General features: G+C 39.3%; 4 protein-coding genes across 4 annotated transcripts in view; 2 read left to right on the top strand and 2 right to left on the bottom strand.

Annotated features, from left to right (window-relative positions):
• mrpl10 (mitochondrial ribosomal protein L10) overlaps positions 1–4820 on the bottom strand; it is a 9208-nt gene extending 4388 nt beyond the window's left edge. Inside the window, exons 1-4 of the mRNA XM_010771160.1 lie at positions 4740–4820; positions 4388–4557; positions 3645–3809; positions 3288–3432 (exon numbers count right to left, since the gene is read on the bottom strand). Coding sequence (XP_010769462.1) covers positions 3288–3432; positions 3645–3809; positions 4388–4557; positions 4740–4779 — 520 coding nt within the window. The 5' untranslated portion in view covers positions 4780–4820. The remainder of the gene's footprint in view (positions 1–3287; positions 3433–3644; positions 3810–4387; positions 4558–4739) is intronic.
• A 384-nt stretch (positions 4821–5204) lies between these two features.
• On the top strand, positions 5205–8760 carry pnpo (pyridoxamine 5'-phosphate oxidase). The gene is made up of 7 exons (XM_010771158.1): positions 5205–5433; positions 6234–6358; positions 6443–6542; positions 6816–6869; positions 6963–7091; positions 7167–7237; positions 7509–8760. The coding sequence occupies exons 1-7, from the start codon at positions 5209–5211 to the stop codon at positions 7672–7674; spliced, it is 870 nt and encodes a 289-aa protein (XP_010769460.1). The 5' UTR covers positions 5205–5208; the 3' UTR covers positions 7675–8760.
• On the bottom strand, positions 8004–14669 carry prr15lb (proline rich 15 like b). The gene is made up of 2 exons (XM_010771159.1): positions 14520–14669; positions 8004–10116 (listed from the first exon to the last, which is right to left on the bottom strand). Exon 2 carries the CDS (start codon positions 10086–10088, stop codon positions 9753–9755), a length of 336 nt encoding a protein of 111 aa, XP_010769461.1. The 5' UTR covers positions 10089–10116; positions 14520–14669; the 3' UTR covers positions 8004–9752.
• A 1270-nt stretch (positions 14670–15939) lies between these two features.
• cdk5rap3 (CDK5 regulatory subunit associated protein 3) lies at positions 15940–23104 on the top strand. Its single transcript, XM_010771157.1, has 14 exons — positions 15940–16082; positions 16368–16413; positions 16714–16845; positions 17137–17237; positions 17379–17427; positions 18010–18188; positions 18266–18402; positions 18607–18751; positions 20249–20356; positions 21374–21449; positions 21534–21622; positions 22332–22537; positions 22622–22793; positions 22966–23104. Exons 1-14 carry the CDS (start codon positions 16077–16079, stop codon positions 23029–23031), a joined length of 1512 nt encoding a protein of 503 aa, XP_010769459.1. The 5' UTR covers positions 15940–16076; the 3' UTR covers positions 23032–23104.
• The last annotated feature ends 668 nt before the right edge of the window (positions 23105–23772 follow it).

Genomic DNA, 23772 nt, shown 5'->3' with positions numbered 1-23772 from the left:
TTATAGCATAAAAAAGAAAGAAATTATTAATTATTTCTTTAATAGAAATATTTTCTTCTGCCTAGCTAAAGTGGTAGCGCGAAACCAGGCTTGTCTGGATAGAAGAGCGCATTTATAAAAACAGTAATTGCCCATGCCGGTAGGTTGGTACCAGTACGAGGGTCGTGCACGACTGTACGGGTCTCTGAGCGGGCGTGTAATATAAACAATGCGTTACACATAGCGGTGACCGTCACTAGGTTTAGATAGTAGACGGACCGGCCTCGCGCGTGCGAGGCAACAGCGCGATCGTTGAACTGACCTTTGCGCTGTTAAGAAAAACACACATCGGTAGTAGCGCGACACCGGTTTCAGTTGGGCCTAATATGGTCATATATTGCTCCACAGTTTGCTCGATCAGATCGCCGGGTCTCGCTCCATTTTGTAGATATTTACGACTTTTGAATCCACCATAAACACACGGCAAAATCTGGTTTACTTTGAACATGTGTTTTGGATAAACAGTTTAATCCCTTTGTTGAATTGATCCACTTCATTGTTTTCGCGTCCTTTATTTCTTCATACAGCAGGGGAAGATCTTCAATATTAATGAATTTCGATGACAAGAAGCCTGTGTGTTGTGAAAGAGGAGCGGGACAGAACAAGAAGGGGCCCTGAGGGAGCCCCTGTAGTTAATTGACCAAGGATCGGACCGGCACCCTCGTCCAGATAGGTTACCCTGTTGGTGCGGTCTTTGAGGTTTGGACGTGAGCGAGGGGAAGAGTGGCGAGAGCGCCGACATAACTTCCACTTCATTGAGTCAGTTTTCTTGAGAGTGGGTGTGAGGAGATCTGATGTTCCACCGTGGTTCTTTGAAGGGAATAAGACGCGTGTTGGGAACACCATCGCTCTGCTCCTACGAGGGATGTGGCAGGTGCGCATGTTGACCGCCGGAATTTTATTGTATTCCTGTGGGGGAGGTGGGCTATTAGACCGTGTTTCTCTCGCAAGTCTTTTTCGTACTAGCGCATATGAAGACACAAGGCTGGAAAAACGCCCCGCAAAGGGCACCGTGCTGTTCTATCTGAAGCAGCGGGGCCTGCGCCTTAGACTACTGGAATCACTGCGTGCTCCCCTCCATGTGAGGTCTTGGTGTGCCCGCAGCACGGCCTGTGTTTGTATTCTTTAATTAAGAGAATACAACGAAATCTTTAGTAATATATAGCCTCTGAGCGTTCATTTGTGTCTCATCTGGCTTCGTTGAAACGGCTTCAACCGTCTTATCAGAGAACGAAGTTGTTATTAACTTCTCTACTCCAGGAACTTCTTCACCGTCTCTTAACCCCTCGGGAGTCGCATATTGTTATTGAAGGGAAAGGACAGGTTTGGGGTGCAGAGAGGGCGGACAGGGAGCATAGCTGGCCGGATAGACGTTAACGCGTATTCAGTAGGACACACGAGGGGCGATATGAGCCGCGCTCGCCGTGTCTCTCTTCACGCGAGGATTAGGTCCCTCTCTGATAATCTCACATTTTGCGCCATACTCCTATAGGCGATCGCCGGCAAGTGAGAAAAGCCCGGATTTCTCCCAGCGTAGAGAGTGGTGCCTCTCCACCTATGTTTGCTTACTCTAAAGGTGTCTCTGATTTGTATCACAACGTTGTGAGAAACGGTAAAAATATCAGGAGCGATAGTCTGAAAGAGCGCTTTGAGCGGCACGCGGGTTTGTGTTGTCTGAATACTACAGAAAGACGGTGATAACCGAGAAACAACCAAAGAAGGACCTTTACATTAAAACAAACGGTCGCCGGTTTTGCGTTTTGATAGCCAATTTCAGCTCAATTTTCCGTGTCTGTCTACTTGCCAAGAATGAAGAAAAAAAGTCCGGTGGGCAGGGAAGTTAAAGAACTATAAAAAAAAGTAAAAGACACCTTAATAAGGGCAGCGATGTCATGACGCTGCAGACGCTGTGTAAAATGTCATGAAATCCTGAAAACACAAAATCCGACGTGCGACTTCGCCACTGCTGCTTCCGCGCCCATTCCTGACGGAGGATACGTTTATTTGTTTGCTGCATTCACATGCAGATATGCGTTGATCGAAATACAAGTAATCTTTGCGCAAAAACTTTATTTCGCTGGACTTCCGTTGACTGTGTCGGGCAAAATCAGTGTCCAGCTTAGTCACTGTGTGGACTGACGAACGTCCATGTTTGTTGCATACCTGCAAGATTTACCCTGCTGAGAAGTAATGAGGGTAAGAACCTCACTTGGAGAGAGAGGGGAGAAGGAGGTTAGTGTGTGGGTGAAAGGAGGGTCTGGTGACCCAGCGGTGAGTAAAGGTGAGTCAGAAAAAGAAGAGCGAATATCATCAACCTTTTTTTCAAAGTAGTTAACAAAGTCGCTTGACAGAAGGGAGGAGGGGCAAGGGGCTTTGGGGGGGTCCAAGAGGGTGGAAAAGATTGAAAATAGTTCTTTGGGATTGGAATAGGAAGATTGGATCTTGGAAGAAAGTGCTTTTTGCCTGAGGGATCGAAGCGGAGAAAGAGGAGAGGAGAGCCTGATAGGTTAGGAGGTTGTCATGGTGTTTGGATTTCCACCGTTTCCGCTCTGCTGCCCTAAGGATGGTTCTATTAGCATGCAGTGCGTCATTTAGCCAGGGAGCAGGAGAGAGTCCAGAGAGGATGAGAGAGTGTTGCCATAAATGAGTCTCTCTCCGTTGGTGCGCGGGGTAATGCTAATGCTAATGCCAGCAAATAAAATGGCGGCTTCACAAAACTTTTCAGAGTTTTACGGGGTGTGGTTTGCAATTCGCCCAGCCAATCAGAAATTTGAACTTTTTTGTCCCCAGGAAAGTACCACCTCTCTATCAGGGACTGAAAAGGGGGGAAAAGTTCTCTGAACTAAGTACTCTTTTTGGTGTGAATGCAAAATCCCAGGAACTATCGGAACTAAAAGGGAAAAGTATGGGGAAAAGTACTCCGGTGTGAAAGCACCTAATAAAAAAAGTGTTCCCTCAGCCACGTTCATGGGAAAACTCCCGTACGGGCTGTGAACCGAGTTGTTTTACATTTTAAGCCGTTAAACGGTTAAAAACACTGAATAAAGTGTTAAAAAGCACCGTTTCTGGTTGCTTTCGTTTTGCTAACATACTCCTATAGGGTGTTAAATTAAGTTCCTTTTTGTGTATCATTATTTTGTTATTACATTGTTAGCCTTTGTGTTGTGTGGATTCTGGGCCCATCGTTTGATTAAATGAATGTGTAATTCCTGGCTTGTGATCTTTGCAGACACAGAAGATGAACGTACCCAGGAGTAGCATATGTCGGCTGGTCCTCAGAGACGACAGCATCTCCTTCACCTTCGGCTCTTTACTGATGAACAGAACCGTGTGACCAATGAAGAGAGGAGCCATGTTGGAGTAAGTGCTGTCTTTCAGGAACGAACGCATTACCTTAAAAAAGCAAGATTAAGGATTAGACTAAACTAGGATATTTTTAACATCTTAAATAAGGTCATCATAAACCATAAGTTCCCTGTATATTTAGGATCAATACTTTGTTTAAAATTCAACATTATGGGAGGTTTTTTTTCTGACATGATAAATGTTCTTTACTTCATTTAAAAATGGAAAAATAGTCAACGATACAACAATTTTAGCATTACCTGGTTGGGGAAGAATTTCACTGTGATGCCATGTTTATGAAGTTTGTACTTGAGAAGCATCATTTCGTCAGCAGTACTGCCGCTGTTCTGGACCACAGCGATCATCTTTGATTCCTGGAACACGCTCTTCAATTTCTTCTTAATGAGTATCGTGAAAGGGTCATCCTGGTGGAATATAATAGAAGAGTTGGGAAAATAGAAGTGAATTTATTTTAATATAAATAAATACACACTTATTTTCGACTATTCCCTTTATTCAATTCAACAAAAGAAATTCAACACAAGCAGCTGTTCATTTTCCAACTCATCCTGAAACAAATCGTTCAAGAGTGAGTTTCCTTTTTTAAGATTTAAGAAGCTGCAGAATGTTAATCCTAATGAAATCACAGGTAAGTGTGTCACATCAGTAAACAATGGATACAGACAAAGTGAAAAACAGTATGTAATAATAGAAATACATTTTTAAGATTATTTAAATTACTTGACTCTTTGAACATGGTATTAAACTATAATTGGCACATCAACACAAACACTCCAAACATTGTTTTACCCACACTCTTTAAAAAGGTAAGATTTGTATTTGGAAATGGTGCAGAATTCCCATAATCCCAGAGCTTAACTTCTAGGACATGTACCGACCCTTAATTGCACCCCTATGTAGGTGTAATGTTTCCAGCTCTAAAAATGCATGCATTTAATACCTCATATCTGTCAGATAGAGGATGAAAAGGGGGGACTGTTACCTCCTGGTCTCTGATGGTTTGTCGTGGATAAGCTCCAATAGGAGCGGGTCGTGGGGGTGGAATGTACCGTGTAACTGACATCAGCTTCTGTTTGAGAAAGTGCAACGGCCTCTTGTGTCGAGTCACAGATTTGGAGCCGTGCCGAACACACTGTGTGAAGGGAAGCCATCCTGAAAGACATGCAGTTTGTTAAACTTCTGCTAACATGAAATAAAACCTGAGGCCTGTGCCTCAGGCTACGCTGTTTAACTTAAACGTAGCTTAAAATGCTTACTATAGATAGACAAGACAGTAGTAACTCGTAACTGACACAAAGAAAAATGCTATAAAGGCAGAATAAACGTTAAATTACCCTGTTTCGGTAGTAATATTCGACACAAGGTCGCCGCCATCTCTAACAGGATACGTTATTCAGGAAGTGACGTTGGCACAAATGCTGCATTCATAAATATCGGAATATAGAGAATCACAACAGTGTACAGATTATTTTGTAACTGTCATTATTGGGACATTTGTTATATATTACTGCAACAAACATAAATAATCCTCAATTTCACTGGATTTTGTGATAAATCTGAACCAAAAAAAAAAACTTTTACAAACAGATTGAATAACATGTTTTCCCACTGGCTTTCTCTTAATTACAGATATAACTTGAATGCAGCACCATTTAATAGTTTTTCAGATTTTGTATTTAAATCATACAACGTTCTATATTTTATTTATAACGAACGTTTACGTGTGAAAATATATTTTAAAAAAAATACATATATATTTGGACATGCATATAACCAGTAGTCGGTTACTTTACGTAAAGGAGGATGTGCTGTTACGTAAGCGTCACTTTGACAAGCATGAGGCGCATACTCAGTACGAATTTATTATTGAGGCAGAGCAGTTTATTTCTTAGAAATCCTCGTTCTCATGCCTCTCTGACAGCGGATCAACAACGTGTCTGTGCACGGAATTTCTGCTGGAAATCATCGAGCGCCGACACAAACATGGACCTGAGTAACATGAGGAAGAAATATAAAGGAGATGAGGACGTGAGTTACCTGTCAGGGAAATACACAGTCATATAACATCATACAGTGTGTAACTGCAATGTTGTTATAATTTAAGGTCAATGAGGGTGGAAAAACACTGCTATAAGTTTGTTTTTATATCTACCTGGTTGTCTTGAAAAAAACCTGAGACTTTTACAACCTATAAGCAAATCTAGGTATTCCAAAGATAGTGACACTGGTTGGCTCATTCATAAGGGCCTGCGTGAGGTTCATGTAAGGTCAGTAGTGTCTGTTTTCAGTCATTTATCAAAGTTAAAGAGCTACTGCCAGACTACACAAATATTAATACAAGTAAAAGCTTACAAAACCTTACTTAATAAAAGTAGGCTATCTATCTAGCAACATTCTTATTCAGTTATGTTATTGGAATAATATTACTGCTGCATTCATGTGCATGGTGCATTTTAGTGCTGTAGATGTTGCAGGATATATCATATTCTTTAAGATTCCCATGTGTGTAGCTGTATTGCTGTCCTATTAGAACCACATCTCTAAAAAGGACAACTTCTATAGCCCTGATTTCACTTTTGCATATTCCAGTTGATCCAAGAGGCTTTTAAAAAAGTGTAATTAACCCAAAAGGACCAAGTTAATAGCAACTAAATCTGTCAAACACATATGATGAGTACAATGTAACATTTTTCCCTCTAAAATGTGGTAGAGTAGAGGTATAAAGTTGCACAAAATGGAAATCCTCTAGTTAACACTAGTTGAGTAAATATATCCACCATTGTCTGTTTCTCAGAACATTCACGTATGATTGATTATTTTTTTCCCAGTGCTTTGAGGAGAGCCAGCTTGTGTCTCTGGACCCGATCACTCAGTTTGGGAACTGGTTCGATCAAGCCACCAAGTGCCCTGAAGTCGGAGAGGCAAATGCTATGTGCATCGCCACAGCCACCAAGTGGGTAACACAAACTCCCAAAATCAAATTTATTTTCATTTTTGTAATGTCTAATGTCAACCCTCTCCCTGCCTGTCTGTACAGAGATGGACGCCCCTCGGCTCGTATGGTCCTCCTGAAAGGTTACAGCAACGAGGGTTTCCGTTTCTTCTCCAACTACGAGAGCAGGAAGGGTTCTGAGCTGGTGAGTTACTCCACTGACTGACAGCAACTGTCTAGGCTCTTTGTGACCTTTTGCAATCTTGGAACCCACTGAAAAGTTGACTTTAAAACACGTTTGTAGAGCTTACAATGTTCATTTCGATTCCCTTTCTCTGGGAATCAATTGTTTTTCATTTAAGAAGAAATAGACGACAATGTGTATGTGATTCAGCTCCTTTACTGGTTAGTTGTTGCAGCAGCTTGACTATCAATTATTATAATAGTTATGTATTGCCTTCTATGTTTTTGTCCTCAGGAAAGCAATCCCCATGCATGTCTTGTCTTCTACTGGGAACCCCTTAACCGACAGGTCAGCATCCATCAAGTGCTCATAATTTCCTGCCTTATATTTCATATTTTTTATAGATTTTCCACAGTAATACATTTGAATTATGATATGCAGATTCGCATTGAGGGCAATGTGGAGAGAATCCCCTTCCAGAGCTCCTGTGACTACTTCCACTCCCGGCCAAAGAGCAGCCAGATCGGGGCCGTTGTGAGCCGACAGAGCACTCCGGTCCCTAACAGAGATGTAAGACCCCAAACAATACCTTCATATGTACGTAAATACTTTAAAGGCTCACTTTTTACTGTCTTGTCTTTTTAGTATTTAAGGCAGAAGAATGCAGAGCTGGAGGAGAAGTACAAAGACACAGATGTGCCTATGCCTGATTACTGGTGAGCATCAGACCACTTGTTCTTTCTATTATAACATCTTCAAATCATGAAAAGGTGAAGGAACTTTGTTACATTTTACTTGCAAGAATCCATTAGTCATAGTTAATGCCATAGTACTTTATTATTGCCGAGTGGGCCAGTTCTCTTGTCCAGTACACTTCATTTGACCATTTACCTTTTGGTAACCCATAGGACTATCGCTCAGTCACATCAAAACAATGTTATCTCATCATTTCCTGGTTGAAATATTCAAACTGTCCTTTGTGAACAGGGGCGGCTACATCGTCAAGCCATCCCTGATAGAGTTCTGGCAGGGTCAGACCAACCGGCTGCACGACCGCATCGTGTTCACCCGGCCCAAAGAGGGAGAGACGGAGCTGGGGGAGTTTCAGCACGCTGCCGAGGGGGGCTGGGTGTACCAGCGTCAGTCCCCGTGAGAACTACCTCAATTTATCGCTCATTATCAAATGTGTTGAACTCTATGGAAATAAGCGCTCGTCTCTAGGTACTTCAATGTTGATTTCATAGGTGCTACTGTGTGAAGGATTAATCTACAAGCAAACTGTGTTGTGTCATCTCCTCGTTCTTTCTGTCAGTTCATATATTTGGAGGCGTGACGCTCTTGTGGTACAACTTGAATTGTCTTTATGTCATGAAAACATGCTGTATGGTTTACAGAAAAAGAGCAAAGTCAACCTGGTCGTGCTAAATAATGATTGACAGGGACATTGTCTATTCAGCCTTGTTGTCCTAACGTTGTGGATACTGTGTCCTGCATCTTAAAAAGCACAACCTGTACCATAAATGCAACCCTCAATGTTGGAATAATCTGTAATGCTTTGGTTTTTAGAGGTCTGTTCCTAATAAGTTCCAGAAGAATGATCTGTCAATCTAACAAATAAATACACTCAGTGGCCACTTTATCACTTACACTTGATCATGTAATGCTATCCAAAACCATAAAGTCAAAAAGTCTACTTTTATGATGTTTATTAAGTAAAAAAGTAATAGAGGCACCACCTATTTCTCCTATAAACAGTACAATAACAGACATGTAACGGAAAATGTACACGTTTCCAATTAAAAGCATTTCAGCTCATCTGAGATAGAAAATGTATGGCAGAGCTGCAACATGGAATTGTAACACATCGTACAAGTGTTCCTAATAAGGGGGCCTCTGATGGTATTCATTGTTTTTCTTTTTTCTTTCTAAAATGTTGTAAAATGTTGTGTTTGATTGTTGCTACAATTCTGAGTACTGTATGTACTGAAGCTTCTCTAGTCAAACCAAGCAACCGTCTCAAATCTTCATTATAATTAGTATTATTTACACTTTATAGAATAACAAGCATCTATATGTGTCTTTCTAGCTGACGACTTAAATTTTGCCGACTATTGTGTGTATCATGTACATGTTGCACTATTACGAGATTTATACTGGTGATTATTGTTTACTGATGGAAGATGAGAATGTTATTTTGACTTGAATTCACTGAAAAGCCAGATTAAAGTTTAATTTGTAACTGAGGACTGATTGCATGCGTGGCCAGCAGATGGCAGCACCAACACACAACAAAACAAATCATTTATAGTCTCACAGTCAAACATACAATCCTGAGGCAACCTTTCAAATGTTCTTTTTCTGGAAAGGTTCAATATAAATGAAGTATACCAAAAATCAACCTGCAAGTTGGCCTTTAAGCAAAACCAGCTGATCAGGGGATTTTTTTCTTGAATGACCAGCGTTAGTCATCACTGACTTAATAAAAGCCATATAATCAAATGTAAGAGCACACCACTGCGTATCAAATGTCAGTGTCTTCTTACCGTCACCATGACAACAAAATCATCCAGCACAAACACGCTCAGGTGGATAAAAATACTGTAACCCGAAACCAAGATTAAGTTGCTGAAATCATTCATTGACAATACTCAATCAAATGATTGTCTGCACAAATACAACACACTCTTTCTATATTAACTCATATTGTCATTTAATTAAAAACAAAACTCTTTTTTTGCTTTAGAATTTTAGAAAAACATTACATAAACAGCTTTCATTTAAAATGATTATTTATCACAATATATCCAACATCAAAATCAGGTCTCCTATTTACTTTGGTCATGAAAACGTAATAAAAATGTTCTTTTGATTTTGTAAGACATAAAAAGGGAGGTTTTAATTACAGCAATCCTTAATAATAATACAAATAAATGTACAATAAAGCAATTAAAAGGGATGTTTGCATGAGGTGAGGCAGACTGTAGATAAATAACAGAAAGGGAGAATATGAGGCGTAATAAAAACGTCTCCTGTGTGCTGATACCAGCTGTTTGTATTGGTGGGAGTCCATTGGTTACAGTATCTATGGGTGTGGGGCCTTGTGTTGATCCAGTTTAGCACATGTACAGTACAGTAGCACCACATGGTTGTGCTTGTGTATGTTTTATCCTTCATTACAGCATTTATAAGTGCAACACTCATGTATCACACATTTGAAATCAGGTGTGCTTTTCATTTGTCAGTCTTCTTTTTGTGGTTCTCGTCACTGAGGCTGTGCTCGGAGAACAGGCTGGGGTTCTCTGCCAGCGTGGAACGGACCTTCTTCTTCTCCTTGAAGCGTCCGGAGTGGGACACCTTAACGTGGCGGCCCTTGGTGGCAGACTTGTCCACGATCTTCTCCAGCCTGGCATTGAACTGGCTGTCCATGTGGTCTGTGGGGGGGGTACCGCTCGAGTGCTCTTTGTTCCCCGTGTTGCTTCCATACTCTGCTGGGATCTCGTACAGGACCTTGGATTCAGACTTCTTCTTGCGGGAGAAGGTCAGCTTCCACCAGCTTTGATCCGCCATGACACCAGTAGAGAGGGGGAGGACTGACCTGAAGGACACAGAGCTGAGACTGAGCACCACTGGAGATGATTATATTTACACCTGCATTGAACAGTTTAGTGAGCATACTATAAGAAACACAAGGAAAGAAGCAGTTTGAGCTGGTTTCTCTACCTTACTATGTAACCTCCAATCAAAAAGATATTGTAGCAATATTATTTATTAAAGGTATCAAGTTACCACTCAGAAAAGGCCTTTAGGTGATTTTGTATTGTATTTAACGTTGTCCATTTTAGAAAAGTGCACATCTTGGAACCATCACTATACCATGAAGGGCAAAATATCCCAAAACAAACTAAGCTGACCTCAGCAAATTCTTTTTTTCAAACAACTTTTTCTGGTGGTTGGTCAAACATTTCTTACAGTTTGGGATTTGGCTCGAGGGAAGTATTTATAAAATGCAAGCTATGGTGCTAATCCAAAACCATTTTTCAATCAGCCCTGTCTTCAGAGATTAGACAGTATGCTTCTTTTTAACATTAGTAGATGTAACCTGAGGTGGGAGGAAACCTGACTGCTCTCAGCTGATACATTAATGATCATCTGAAGAGTATCCTCTTTCCATCTCTCTGAGATCTGATATGAAGTCAGTGTAAACAACAAGATCACAGACTGATGAGAAGGCAAGCTGTTTTTTAATGCTGTTGAAACTCAGCCATGTTATAAACAGCAACAGGAAGATCGCTCTATTGTCAGCATCACACTAACACCTGGATTTTTCTATTTATATTACTTGTTATAACAAGTTCAAAAGTATGTAGCTACACAGATCAGCTATCAGTCTCCTGGCAACCAGTGAGCTAAAATAACTTCCTCATCAAATGAATGTGGACTCTTTGGTGTTTATGATGTGCTGTATAACATCTAATAAAAACTGGCCTTCTTATCGTGTCCTGACAGTGACCTTTAGTTTGGGCAGATAGATTGGTTTGGGCAGATAGATTTGTTTTCAAGTTTGGTATTTTCAGTTTCAACGATTATTATTTTTGACATTCACTTAATCATTTAGGTTTTTTTTCAAGCAAGCATGTAAGAGGTTACTGCTTTGTATTCATCTTATGTTATAACAGATGCAATTTATTTGGGAGTTTTGGCTTGTTGTTCAGACATTTCTTAAGTCACTTTAGTTTTTTTTTTTTATCATCGCTGCCGACCTTTTTTGTCTACATTTCATCTCTGTCTCTACTCCCATGTTTCCTTACCGTTTCTTTGTCCATTTTCTAACACAGGCAGAGAAAAGACCAAAACTAATTTTCTGGTTTCATATTTTTGTATTTTGTGTCTCCACTGTGACATGTTAACATGCTCTAGTTCCAAACCCTTTTCACCCTCTGTCTGAAACCAGAGCCCAGTCTGCTCTGATTGGTTGGCTGGCCGGCTCTGTTATGATTGGTCAACTTTAGAGATGTCTCGCCCCTTAGCCTATCACGTACATTATCTTTGGAGCGCTAGCAGCTACACTTGCACTTGAGAGAAGCTCAAGTGTAATGTAGTGATGTTACTGTCTTGTTCAAGTTAACAAAGGAGCCCAATGGAGGCGTTTCAGTCAGTGTGTTGGAGAGCAACGCTATCTTGAGGGTACTTTGGGATTTTAGCCTTTGCAGAACATTTACATGCACAAAAACCTTTATAAACACACTACAGAAAAAGAATAACTCAAAAGAGCATAATAGGCAACCTTTAAGTCCAACAAGGTCTTTAAATTTGTGTTGCTCATAATTGTTGAATTCTATTTTAATGCATTTCAAACTGGGATTAACTTCAAACTTTGAACTTCAAATAAAACATAAAAAGTAACTGAATAAACACATGGCTTATAAACCAGATTTTATGAGTTTTTATAACGCTACGATTTCTACTTTACGAGGGTGGACAGGAAGCAAAGAGGCTCACTAATCCTCCTTTGGTGTGGTCATTTGATCACGTAGCCTATGCAAATACCCAGCATGCCCTTTGCAGAAACACTCCTGCAACTCTTATCAGAGCCATGTGATGTTTGTGGCACCTGCAAGCAGTGCCAAGGTTCAAGAAAGCCAAATGGGTTTAATGTTGCGATAGGATTTGAATGGTAATTTCAAAATTGTAATGTATGCATTATAATGGAACATTTGATTATTTTAGAGCTAATGTGCTATTATGTTCACAACCTAATTGTACTTGTTGCTTATTTACACTTAGTTTTAGCATATAAATATGTCCCTTTTGTAAGTTGTTTTTTTTCTATTTAACTTTACAAAAAAGACAGGTTTCTCCATACCAAATGTTGAAAGAGCATTTGCATAGTGTTGTTGACTTTTCATTTGGGAGTTTCTACTGAACAAAGTTCCTTGGAGGACTTTAAGCAGCAGTTTCACACCTTGTTAAGTACCAGATCATAGCGGTATCATTTGGACACATATTTCTTTTCTGCCATGTTTGACTTCGATGTGACCTTTGAGACGAAAAGCCCTGTTGACATAAAGGAGGCCCGCCATAGTTCTCTTTAATAAGTTACCATGTATTCTGTTATGTGTGGCTGAGCTTCAGAGAGCACGGCAGGAAGGGAACACTGACCACGTTCAGAAATTACTAACCAGCTGCAAAGCTTTTCAGAAGCACAGTGTTTAAGCTGGAGAGAGAGAAAAGGGGGAGACAATGACAAAGGGAGACAAAGAGAGGAGGAGGCTCCGAGGGCACGAGGACTGCGCTGCCCTCATAATTGAGCCTAAGGTTTATTAGAATGTCAGGTGTCCTCCCTTGTGCCAGCTACTGGTTACCCGTTGGAGGCCAAGATTGGTATCAATCTGGTAGGCCGTGCAGATACGGTACCTACACCTACACCGTAAAAGCAGAAGTTGAATGAGTTGATAAGGGGAATATTGTTTTTTGCCTGATAACAATTCTATTTTAGGATTTGCATTATTTGTGTGCACATAGAAGGCACGGAAAAATAATTGCTGTTTTTTCTTTGAAACATCATGTATGCTAAATATAATGTGAGATTATGTAAGGCTGCAAGGACCAACATTTTTTTAAATGTTAACTTTCTTACTTAACTTCTAGCAATCTTGAATTAAAGGTCCCATGTCATGGCCATTTCTACTGATCAGAATTCCATTTTTGAGATCTAGTAGAATAGATTTAGATTGTTCAATGTTCCAAACTCACATTGGTTTCTCATTCAGCATCTCTGTATAGTATGTGTATTCACTCTCTGTCTTAAACGGCTTGTTGGAGCTCCTGCCCCCCCCTATGAGCCCAGTGTGCTCTGATTGGCCAGCTCGCCCACTCTGTTCTGATGAGTGAGTCCACCACCGTTACAGCGGAACATCAGTGATTATGTGTTACAATGGCGTTTGTTAGCAATGGAGCGCGATTTCCGCCAAAGATTTGGAAATTGGTCCGTGCGCAAAGCATTGTGGGGATTTTTTAAGACCGCGGAGTCTACACATGTGCAGCCTCAAAATTTCCCGCAACGAAGTAAGCCGGGCTCTGTAGAATTCCAAGTATGCTGGACATTGGAACAGTACTTCGGCAGTACTCAGTTTTGACAAGTCCATTTGGACCAATCTGCGGAGCCGTTACGTCACTATGACCGTTACGTCACTATGACCAAGAAGAAAACAATGGAAAAAGAGAAATCTCCAACGACGCGTTCTGGGGCAGCATAGACAGGTATTTTCTGTGTTAGAGTTTTACTCGCTACAGGGTGCACTTTGAATGTTTGTGACTCTGCAGACCGTTTACATGCATAAAGGGGACGGGTAATAACCAGAAAAGCACCACATGGGACCTTTGAGGATGGCTTCTCACATCGTCACCAGCCGAAGCCTCAAAATAGCAATGACATCCTTTCAAATAACTTACAGCAAAGCCTTTTTTTATGTTATATTTATTTAGAATATTTTAAATGTCATACATTGAACATGTTTCTCCATATTGTAAGATTCCATATTATACATAAGTAAACAGTATCTAAAATGCCTGCTCCAGTCTCCTATTAGCTTAAGATGACATCATAAAACGTCTTGTTGTAGTCTGACAAACAGTCTAACCCAAACATTAAATTCATAACTGTAAGATGAGGATAGTCAGCTACTTTGTTTGGCCACCTGGTTTCAAATATTTTGAATTGTTTGCTTTAATACAGTTCAGTGGTTGTCAAAACTGTTGCATATCATACATCTAATTGTTGCAGTTGCATTGTTGGTCTGTGAAAATACCAGGAACAACGATGGAAATAAGTCTTTGAGTCTTTATCGCCCTATGCGTATATACAAAGATAATTAATATATATTTCAAAGTTGGAAAAAAAGCAAGCCAATACTAAAAAAAAATCTCAAACTATTCAGACTATACCAGTTTCTGCAGCATGTTAGAGACATACAAAAGCTATAAAATGTGTGTTCTTACCTTGTTGTTGACTAAAGAAGATCAGATGTGAAACTGTCCCGCCATGCTTACAAACTCTAAACCTCCTCTCTATTTTATTCTCCTTCCCCTCAGGTAATCATGCACAGGTGCAGCATCTATCTCTCTCTCTCTCTCTCTCTCTCTGTGTGTGTCACCTCTGTACTTCCCACTCCAGCACACACCCTCCTCAAACACACACACCTAAAACCTGCCCCAGCTAAGTGCATGAGTGAGTAAATGTTGCAACCATGCGATTTAGAGAAGCCTTTCGTCTGGCCAACCCGGTCCATATCATGATCACTGACATCAGGGGTAATGTGAACTTGAGAGGTGAGCAGCTTTCCAAACTGCAGATAAATTCCCTTTCTCAGTCTCGCTCTAAAACCCAGTCTTGTGTTAATGTGAGATTTGGACGCAGAATAGAGTTTGTATTTGAGTCTCTTATCCCTATTACATAACTAAAGTAAATGGAGAGTTGCATACTCTGGAAGTTCATGTGAATGAGGTGAGGGGGGCGCCTTGATGTTTTACATGGATTGCATAGAATCTCAGTGAATACACACTTACTTTGCAAGTTTGGTCCACATTCAAATGATCTGAAAGTAGGTCACACGGCACGCTGCATAGCATTTTCCTTCTTGAAATGACCAAAAATGTAATGTTGTTCCTTTGGTTTTTCCTAACAGAAAATGTGTGAGTTTAACTAAAATATTTTTCGGATTATGATATAGTATAATAATGTGAACTACTATAAACTTAATAAAGCCTATTAAAACTTGATATGACCTCCATTCTTGTTGAACATTTTGGGTTCAGGGAAAAGTCATGATGGTACAGTTGACCAACAGAGAGGATGGGACACATTCATATTAAAAATATCTATTTCCTCTGTCTTAAGTTTTTGTTTGTTTTGGCCTTGCTCACTCTTCACTGAAATGTCCAATGTTGATCGAGAAAGCATTTTGAAGGATATTTGAAACAAATCCATCAAATAATCAAGATACACACATCCATCCATTAACATCCACAATCAATAACATACATAATCAGTGTTCTATTTTGTATTTATTTTAGAAAACATAATTTACAATGTGTGACACAAGGACAAAACAGAGATCATGGTAAAAATAAACATTCCATAATATACGTAACTTCATGCTTACTAGGCTGATATACGTAACGTGGTGACTGCTTGCTTGTCCGTTTGTTTATATTTTTATCAGCAAAATACAGTATCTTGCTTTGCCTTAAATTATAATCTCAGTTATAGGCCGACACCGCCCTCTAGTAGCGAATTGTAGATTTGCAACCGTTTGCAACTAAGGATCTGAACCGTCCACCAATCAGCTGCAGGTATCAGCACAGTGTCGTATCATTGGCCAGTCCTTATAGCAGATGTAACATCACCTCCTTCTATTGGTTCTCCTTCCTCGTAACGTGTCATAAACAGTGAAGTCCGGATGGTGACAATAATTGTGAATTAAAACCTGATAAATAAACATATAATGAAGCCGTAACATATTGTAAGTACTTTGATTTTGAGGACGTAAAGAAAGCATGGAGGTAAGATGAAGTCTTCTTGATTTGGATTGTTTATTAAATCTTACTAGCTAACGTTAGCTTACTAGCTGTCAACCAGTCAAAGTCCAGCAACTAAAACATAAATATTTCCCGAAGATATGCAATATAGAAAGTTTGCCATTTGGTTCTGTGTAGGGCATTTAACATCGAATATTGCACCCTAATGCGATTTATTTCTCCAGAACTAAGGTAGGCTACAGCAAAAGCAAAAAAAAGTACCTAATACAATGTATTATTAATGTTTTCTCTTCTTTCTGACTTCAACAGAATATTCAAAGCCTTCCAATTGACATACAGACCAGCAAGCTTTTGGGTAAGGCGCGAAAATAAAATGAGTTGCTGTTTATCCATATGTTACTTTACTTATGTGCAGTGGTGGAAGACGTGTTCAGAACATTGAGTAAAAGTACTAATAATGTGAAAACACTCCACGAGTAGTGACTTCCTGCATTCAATACTTCTTAAGCCAAACTGTGTAGCAACAAAAACATTTCCCTAAATGCTTATGTGTAAACCAAACTCTTTTCATACCTTTCACCAACTGTTGCCTGCAATCTGAATCAGATGATGCCAGATGCACGGTTATTACTGATGTTGAATCATGTGTCCACAGACTGGCTGCTGGACCGTCGTCACTGCAATCTGAAATGGCAGACTGCAGTGAAAGAAATCAGAGAGAAGATCAATGCTGCCATTCAGGACATGCCAGAGAACGAGGAGATCAAGCAGCTCCTCTCCGGCTCCTGTAGGTCCATTATAACCCCAGATTGTGCCTGTTGTCTATTAACATATTTTACATTGAAGTTACAGAGATGAGCATCCATTTTCAGAGTTGCAACATCAAAATATATTTTTTTAATACTTTGTGTCATGCGACAGATGAAGTATATGTTGCAGCTTTAGTCGTCGGCTGTTTTGATAAATGTTTTGTTGTGAAGTAAAGGGAACTTGTGTTCAGTCCTCCTTCCTGTTCCTACTCTGTATGAAGGCTTCTAAATGTGCACTCTTTGTTTCTTTTGTTTGTTTTTATTCACAGACATTCACTACTTTCACTGCTTGAGGATAGTGGAGCTACTGAAGGAAACTGAGGTCTCCTCCAAGAACATCTTTGGCAGATATTCATCTCAGAGGATGAAGGTGAGCAGATTCGAACGAGCCGTCTGTTGGAGTTTCCAATTAGTACCGCTTACAAAGAGGGGCTGTCTTTGTGTTCTGTCCCTCTGCTCTAAAACCACTAAAGAATCCTAACATTCACATTTGAATTGTTTGTTTTGACAGGACTGGCAAGAGATTGTGTCCCTTTATGAGGCAGATAATATCTATTTGGGTAAGTGTATTATCTTTATGTATTTTTCATTGTATAATATCTGTATGCACTTTTAGACTCCTCTGTATACTATAAGGTAGGCGTAGGCAGGCTATTTTAGCAATCAAAAAAATATTGAAATAATTTAAGTTCTTTGTTGTTGCCGATTAAATTATGCTACACTATTATAGGATAAATTGTCCAAATTACATAAGGCTATAAATTTTTTTATTGCATGTATAAAGTTTTTATTTATTTATTTTATAACTAAAAAAGCTATAGGCGTAAGGTAGAAAATGAATTAGTGTTAATTTATTTTATGCATGAACACATGCATGCACATGGTCTTGCATCAGTAAATGATTTACTCTAAAAATAAATATACTTTTACAAAAAAGAAATGTTCCCTTACTCCTGATGGATTCTCTATTTTAAACCCACACTACTGGGTGAACATTTGAAAGGCCCCGGAGAGATTATTATGGATCTAATAAAGTATTTTATTACAAAGGGATGATGCTGGGATTATTTGAGTCCAGGAATAACCTTATCGTACCCCCTGATCCCATTAAAAGTTGTTTAAATTAACCAATGTGATCCCAGCGGAGGTGGCCAGCTTGCTGAGTCGCAACGTGAGCTATGAAGGGCCGGCTCTGAGGAAGCAGCTGGCCAAAGCTCAGCAGCTGCAGCAGGAGCTGAGCCGGCGGGAGGTGGACTGCCAGAGCTCGGCCGCAGACCTGAGGGAGCGCTACTACACCGCCTGCAAACAGTACGGCATCACGGTAAGTAGAAGAACATTAGAACTCACTGCGCTCTGTGTAGACATGCTTCATCCTGATGACTGTTTCTCCTCTGGCAGGGAGAACATGTGGCCCGTGAGCTGCAGGCGCTGGTCAAAGACCTGCCAGTGGTTCTGGATCAGGTTGGAAGGGATGCAGCGAAGTTTGAGGAGCACATCAAACTTTATACAGCGTTCACAAACTTTGTATGCGAGTGGTGAGTATACAACAAAATACAGTCCTACATACCTTACATTTTTTCCAGAATAACTGTTTTTATTCACATACACACATCCCTAGCAGCAGCAGATAAAACATTTGCAGCTCCTAAAATAAAAATAAAATATTGTTTGTTGCTTATAATGAAAGAAAACAGGAACAGCTTTTTGTTTGTCACAACCTCACATCTTGTCATCTGTAGGTCTGAACCAGTCCTGCCCATGCTGACATTCGCCCAGCAGAAAGGGAACACAACGTTTTATGAGTGGAGAACGGGGAACGTCCCCACGGTTATTGAGAGGCCAGTTGTGGAGGAAGCACCTTCTGAAACAGTCACAGACGATATGGTTGGTTCCTAATGTCTCTATACTGAGTTTTAATAAGGGGATACATACAGTTGAGGCCAGAATTATTAGCCCCCCAGGAGTTATGGAACATTTTCCTAAAATTCTTCCCAATGTTTCCAGCATTGATAAAACTTGATATAATCAAACATTCACCAGTACTATTTAGTAGTTTTTGGTACATAAAATACATTTTTAGACTTGCTTTATATCAAATAGTTAAAAATTGGTTGGTCAAAAATATTAGCCCCCATGTACATTTTTGCTTTTCAAAAACACACCAAATCAACCAATCAGCTTTCAAGCCACACCTCAGCATTCAATCAACACAAAAGGACTCCAAGAAACAGCACATCAGAGCCAGACTGAGGTTTGCCCATGAGCATTTGAAAGGTAAAGATGAGTTTTGGAAGTCTGTGCTTTGGTCTGATGAGACTAAACTGGAACTGTTGCTTTTGTTTGGCGAAGAAAGGGAAAGGCCTTCAACCCCAAGAACACATCATGCTGTGGGGCTGTTTTGCAGCCTCAGGCACAGGGAGCCTTGTTCGGGTACAAGGCCTCATGAAAAAAGAAATGATGTGGACATTTTGAGGAATAATATGAAAAAATCTGCTCTTGGTCTTCGCTTAGGTCGTCGCTGGGTCTTCCAACAAGACAATGACCCAAAGCATACATCAAAATTGGTCCAACGGTTCCTAAAAGGACACCAAAACCAAGGTGCTGGAGTGGCCCGCACATAGCCCAGATCTTAATCCTATTGACAATCCGGCGGGTGCTCAAAGTGAATGTCCACGCTCGGAAACCACGCAATTTGGACCAGCTGGAACAATTTGCAATGGAAGAATGGGCAAAAATCCCTCAAGAGACCTGTGCCAACCTAGTAAAGAACTATTCTAAGAGGTTGTTGTCAGTTGTGGCTCAGAAAGGGTACACTATTGACTATTAATGGCCTGGGGGNCCTCTCAATAAGGTATTCAAGTGCCTGTTTCTTGGAGTCGTTTTATGCTGATTGAATGCTCAGGTGTGGCTTGAAAGCCGATTGGTTGATTAGGTGTGTTTTGAAAGCAAAAATTCACGTGGGGGCTAATATTTTTGACCAACCCATTTTTCACTATATTTGATATAAAGCAAGCCTAAAAACATATTTTATGTTCCAAAATGTACCAAAAGCTACTAAATAGCACTGGTGAATGTTTGATTATATCAAGTTTTAGCAATGCTGGAAACAATTGGAAGAATTTTAAGGGAAATGTTCCATAACTCCTGGGGGGCTAATAATTTAGGCCTCAACTGTACATAATAGAAACTTCTATTGCCACCTAATGTCGGTTGTCAAACTTAATCTCAGAGTCCTTTCTCTTGGGGCAGCTCTCTCCTACTGCAAGATATTCAACAAATAACATAATTTATTAAATAAGTGCACGTTTGTTTTAATTCACCATTCATTTGCCTCACTGCTGACTTAAATGTTTCTGTATGATCTTTGAAAATCCGCTTCAGATTGACTGGGGTAACTTTGGCAGTGGTGCAGACACTCTGGGTGTTACCTCCGCCATCACAGTGGAGGATGGAGCCGACTATGGCATCAGTCTGGAGACCAGCGCTGAGGTAACATATCTGCATTTTAAATATACAGTACTCATTTTATCATACGCATTATGTTACTCAAATGTTAACATGTACATATTCATTTGAATGTAAAACATTTTCTACAGATAGAAAATATTAAATGTGGTTTGCATTCTGTAATGGTTAGTATTAATCTAGCTAAAACTATTGGGAATTACATTTACTCTCATTCTAGATAAATAACAAAAAATAAATAAGTATACAAAAATATGTATAATATACAATACATACCAGAGTAAATAATAATAATTCATATATAGGATCTGCTATTAAGTGTGTCAAAAGGCAGAATTATAGAAGAATACAAGTAAAAAAAATACCGTATAAATGAAGTTGAAGCTCATTTATCTTAGGTATGGATAGTTTGGTTGAAGGATTGAAGATGTGCATATACAGAAGTCCAGATTCGTCTTTAATTGTCTCTTTCTTATTGTTTGTTGATTGATCTGAAAGAAAAGGGGGTTACAAATCACATTGAGATTAAACATCATAATAATAATTCTAAATATATTCCAGTCTGCCAATATAAGGCAGTCATCTGAGCATAATTAGGCATAAGAATGTAGAACTAATTTAAACAAGTGCAATTTAAACAGTTCAGCAAACAATGACATAAACTACGTAAGCTGTTAAATGAATACCATTTATAGCAAAGGAATCTCACAGATCATTTACGCAGAGAAACAGTTGGTGTGAGGCTTCACATGAGGCTTCTTTGTTCAGGAAAGGATTTGCCACAGGTGAGCTGGCTGACTTTAGATTACTTAGCTCCGCCCCTCCAGGATGGCAGGTAGAGGAAGATTGGAGGGGGATATTCCATAGTAGTATTAAATGGAAAGACATTTGTTCTAAACTGATCCCAACTCTGACAATTCAACAAATATACACTTAAAAGCCTAATGGTGTTAAAAGCAATTAAAAAGAACACATTTGTAACATTTTGCTTTTGGAACTTCTGCTCTAATATAACAACTTGTACCTGCCTCCATTTAACAGGACACTGGTGGCATTGACTGGGGTGACAGTGAAGCAGCTCCCATTGAAATTGAAATTGTTGATGCAGGCACAGACTGTAACTACTTTTCCCTTATAAATCACCATTATTGCTCAGCTGTGAACATTGCTGTTTGCTAAAATAATGTTTGTTAACTTGCAGGTCCTGAGGGTGTGGCACGAGGTGAGGATGCTCTGACTATCCTGGAGAACTCTCAGTCACGCAGCGTGTTCATTGATGAGCTCACGGAGGTAAAGACTGCTGCCATCTAGTGTTAAATAACTCTTCAATAACCGTGAATCCCCTGATTTACTTTTAACATCTGCAAATATAAAAAAATCACTTATTTGGAATAATGAGTCTAGCTTTTAGAATCACGATTTAAATAAATTGACCCTTCAATAGCATTTTATTTGTCAGATTTTTATAAATTTTTTATTTCACTGTCAACTTGTATATTTTCTACTTTTTAATGCTGTTTTATTTCCATTTTGAGATGTTTACATTTTTGAATTTTTGTTATGCAATGCAAACATTTACCAATTTGGGATCAATAAAGTACATCTTATCTTATAAATGGCTTAAGATGTAAAACCTATCTATAGAGAACTGGAATGATATAATTTATGACATTTTGGAAAGAATCACCGTCTCTAAGAGCCTTGGTGAAATACAATTTGCCCTTTTTTTTATTTGAAATTGTGTATTTCTTAATCGCAAAATCAAAAACACCCCATGTACTACTTTTGAGTTCAATCATTATATTGTATAAAGCTTAAAAGAGGAATAATGCTGTAAAAGTAACAAACAAAAAAATGATGATTAAAAAAACATGGCCTTGGGTGATCAAAAATAAAGGAAACAAATTCAAATAATAAACTGAAAGGAAAATAAATGTGGATTAGGTCACCTGACAGATTTAGCCCCAACATGTGATACTGGTTTCATGTGTTTGTACAGCTGGAAGTGTTTTTAACCCAGCGAATAAGTGAGATGGGAGAGGAGGGAGATGTGGTGGCCATGAGCCAGTTCCAGATGGCCCCTTCTGTCATCCAAGCTCAATCCCGTGAACACGTGCGGGGGATGCTGTCAGAGGTGCGGGACCTCCTGGGCCGCCTCACCTCGCTCCGGATGCAGCACCTGTTCATGATCCAGGCCTCGCCACGGTACGCTGAGCCCCATAGCATCTGCGTCAGTCAGCATAAATCAACACCTTCTAATTTTTCTTACATCTGAAATGTGTTGTTTAGGTATGTTGAGCGTGTATCAGAGGTGCTGAGGCAGAAGCTGAAGCAGGCAGACATCCTGGTCCTGAAAGCTGCCTCAATGGTTGAGAGGAGACAGGAAGCTCTGGAGGAGCAGTCCAGGCTGGAGCCTCGTGTCGACCTGCTGGCAGGACGCACCCGGGAACTCCAGAAAATGGTATTGGATTACACTTTCAGTTTATTTTTATGTTCAGACTTCAGTTCACTAGAAAGAGAAAGTGCTGTAGGGTTTTTCTCCCCACCCACATCACTGGATCATTAGATCTATCTTGACATATACTGTAATAATGAGTATTGTCGTCATTAATTCTGATTTGTTCCTTTTACAGATTGAAGCAGACATTTCAAAGCGATACAACAACCGGCCTGTCAACCTAATGGGGGTTAATATATAGTGGACGTTGTGACATTTACTAAAAATCTTTTGTCATGATCTATTCTCAGAAATAAAAGTGGTATTTAATTGTATTTTTTTCACGTCTTGTGTGGATTATTTACAATGTCTGGTTTAACACTGAAAACATTTATAAAATAATGGATCATTCATTATTTATGAAAAAACATGAATACAACTTGTGGATGGAAATCTTTCAAACAAAAAGTCTTTCAAACAAAAAGTAAATTGACAATTACTCAACATTTCAAATAACTAAGTTTATTATCTGACTTCTGACTACTGTTAAAGGATTATAGAACATTTATTGTATATTACATATACAATATACATATTTATAACGTGTTATTTTGTGCTAAATATCTTAGTGAGAGTGAGAGTGAGAGTGGTGGAAAATAATTAATCACATTATTATAGTACTATTTTGAGGTGTTTACATGTATTTACATGTATTGTTATGCTATTTTATACTTTACCACATCTCAGAGCCATATCGTGTACCTTACTCCACTGATTATTTAAAGCTTAGTTCCTTTGAAGATTAACATTAATAATATAAAACATAAAAAGTTTGACTATTTTAGTAACAAACTATTGGCATCAAAATATACTTACAGTACTGGATTACTTGTGCATAGTAGCCCATTTCTGGATAATACATAATACTAATGGACTATACATATTGATGCATTAATTTTAAAATCACTTTAAAGTTAAAGCTGGTAAGGGTGGAGCTGTGAAA

The sequence above is a fragment of the Notothenia coriiceps genome, unplaced genomic scaffold (genome assembly GCF_000735185.1).
Source record: "Notothenia coriiceps isolate Sejong01 unplaced genomic scaffold, NC01 NC01_scaffold00009658, whole genome shotgun sequence".
Classification (NCBI taxonomy): domain Eukaryota; kingdom Metazoa; phylum Chordata; class Actinopteri; order Perciformes; family Nototheniidae; genus Notothenia; species Notothenia coriiceps.
Note: the sequence above shows the minus strand (reverse complement) of the source record. Positions and strands in the feature narration are given on the sequence as shown.

Bases quoted from the DNA above. Each gene is read 5' to 3' on its own strand.
- cdk5rap3 (XM_010771157.1), top strand. The intron at 20,357-21,373 runs GTAACATATCTG...TCCATTTAACAG, and splicing joins GTCTGGAGACCAGCGCTGAG to GACACTGGTGGCATTGACTG. The intron at 21,450-21,533 runs GTAACTACTTTT...GTTAACTTGCAG, and splicing joins TGTTGATGCAGGCACAGACT to GTCCTGAGGGTGTGGCACGA.
- pnpo (XM_010771158.1), top strand. From the start codon at position 5,209: ATGTGCTGTTACGTAAGCGTCACTTTGACAAGCATGAGGCGCATACTC. The intron at 7,092-7,166 runs GTAAGACCCCAA...TTGTCTTTTTAG, and splicing joins CTCCGGTCCCTAACAGAGAT to TATTTAAGGCAGAAGAATGC. The intron at 7,238-7,508 runs GTGAGCATCAGA...CTTTGTGAACAG, and splicing joins GTGCCTATGCCTGATTACTG to GGGCGGCTACATCGTCAAGC.
- prr15lb (XM_010771159.1), bottom strand. From the start codon at position 10,088: ATGGCGGATCAAAGCTGGTGGAAGCTGACCTTCTCCCGCAAGAAGAAG.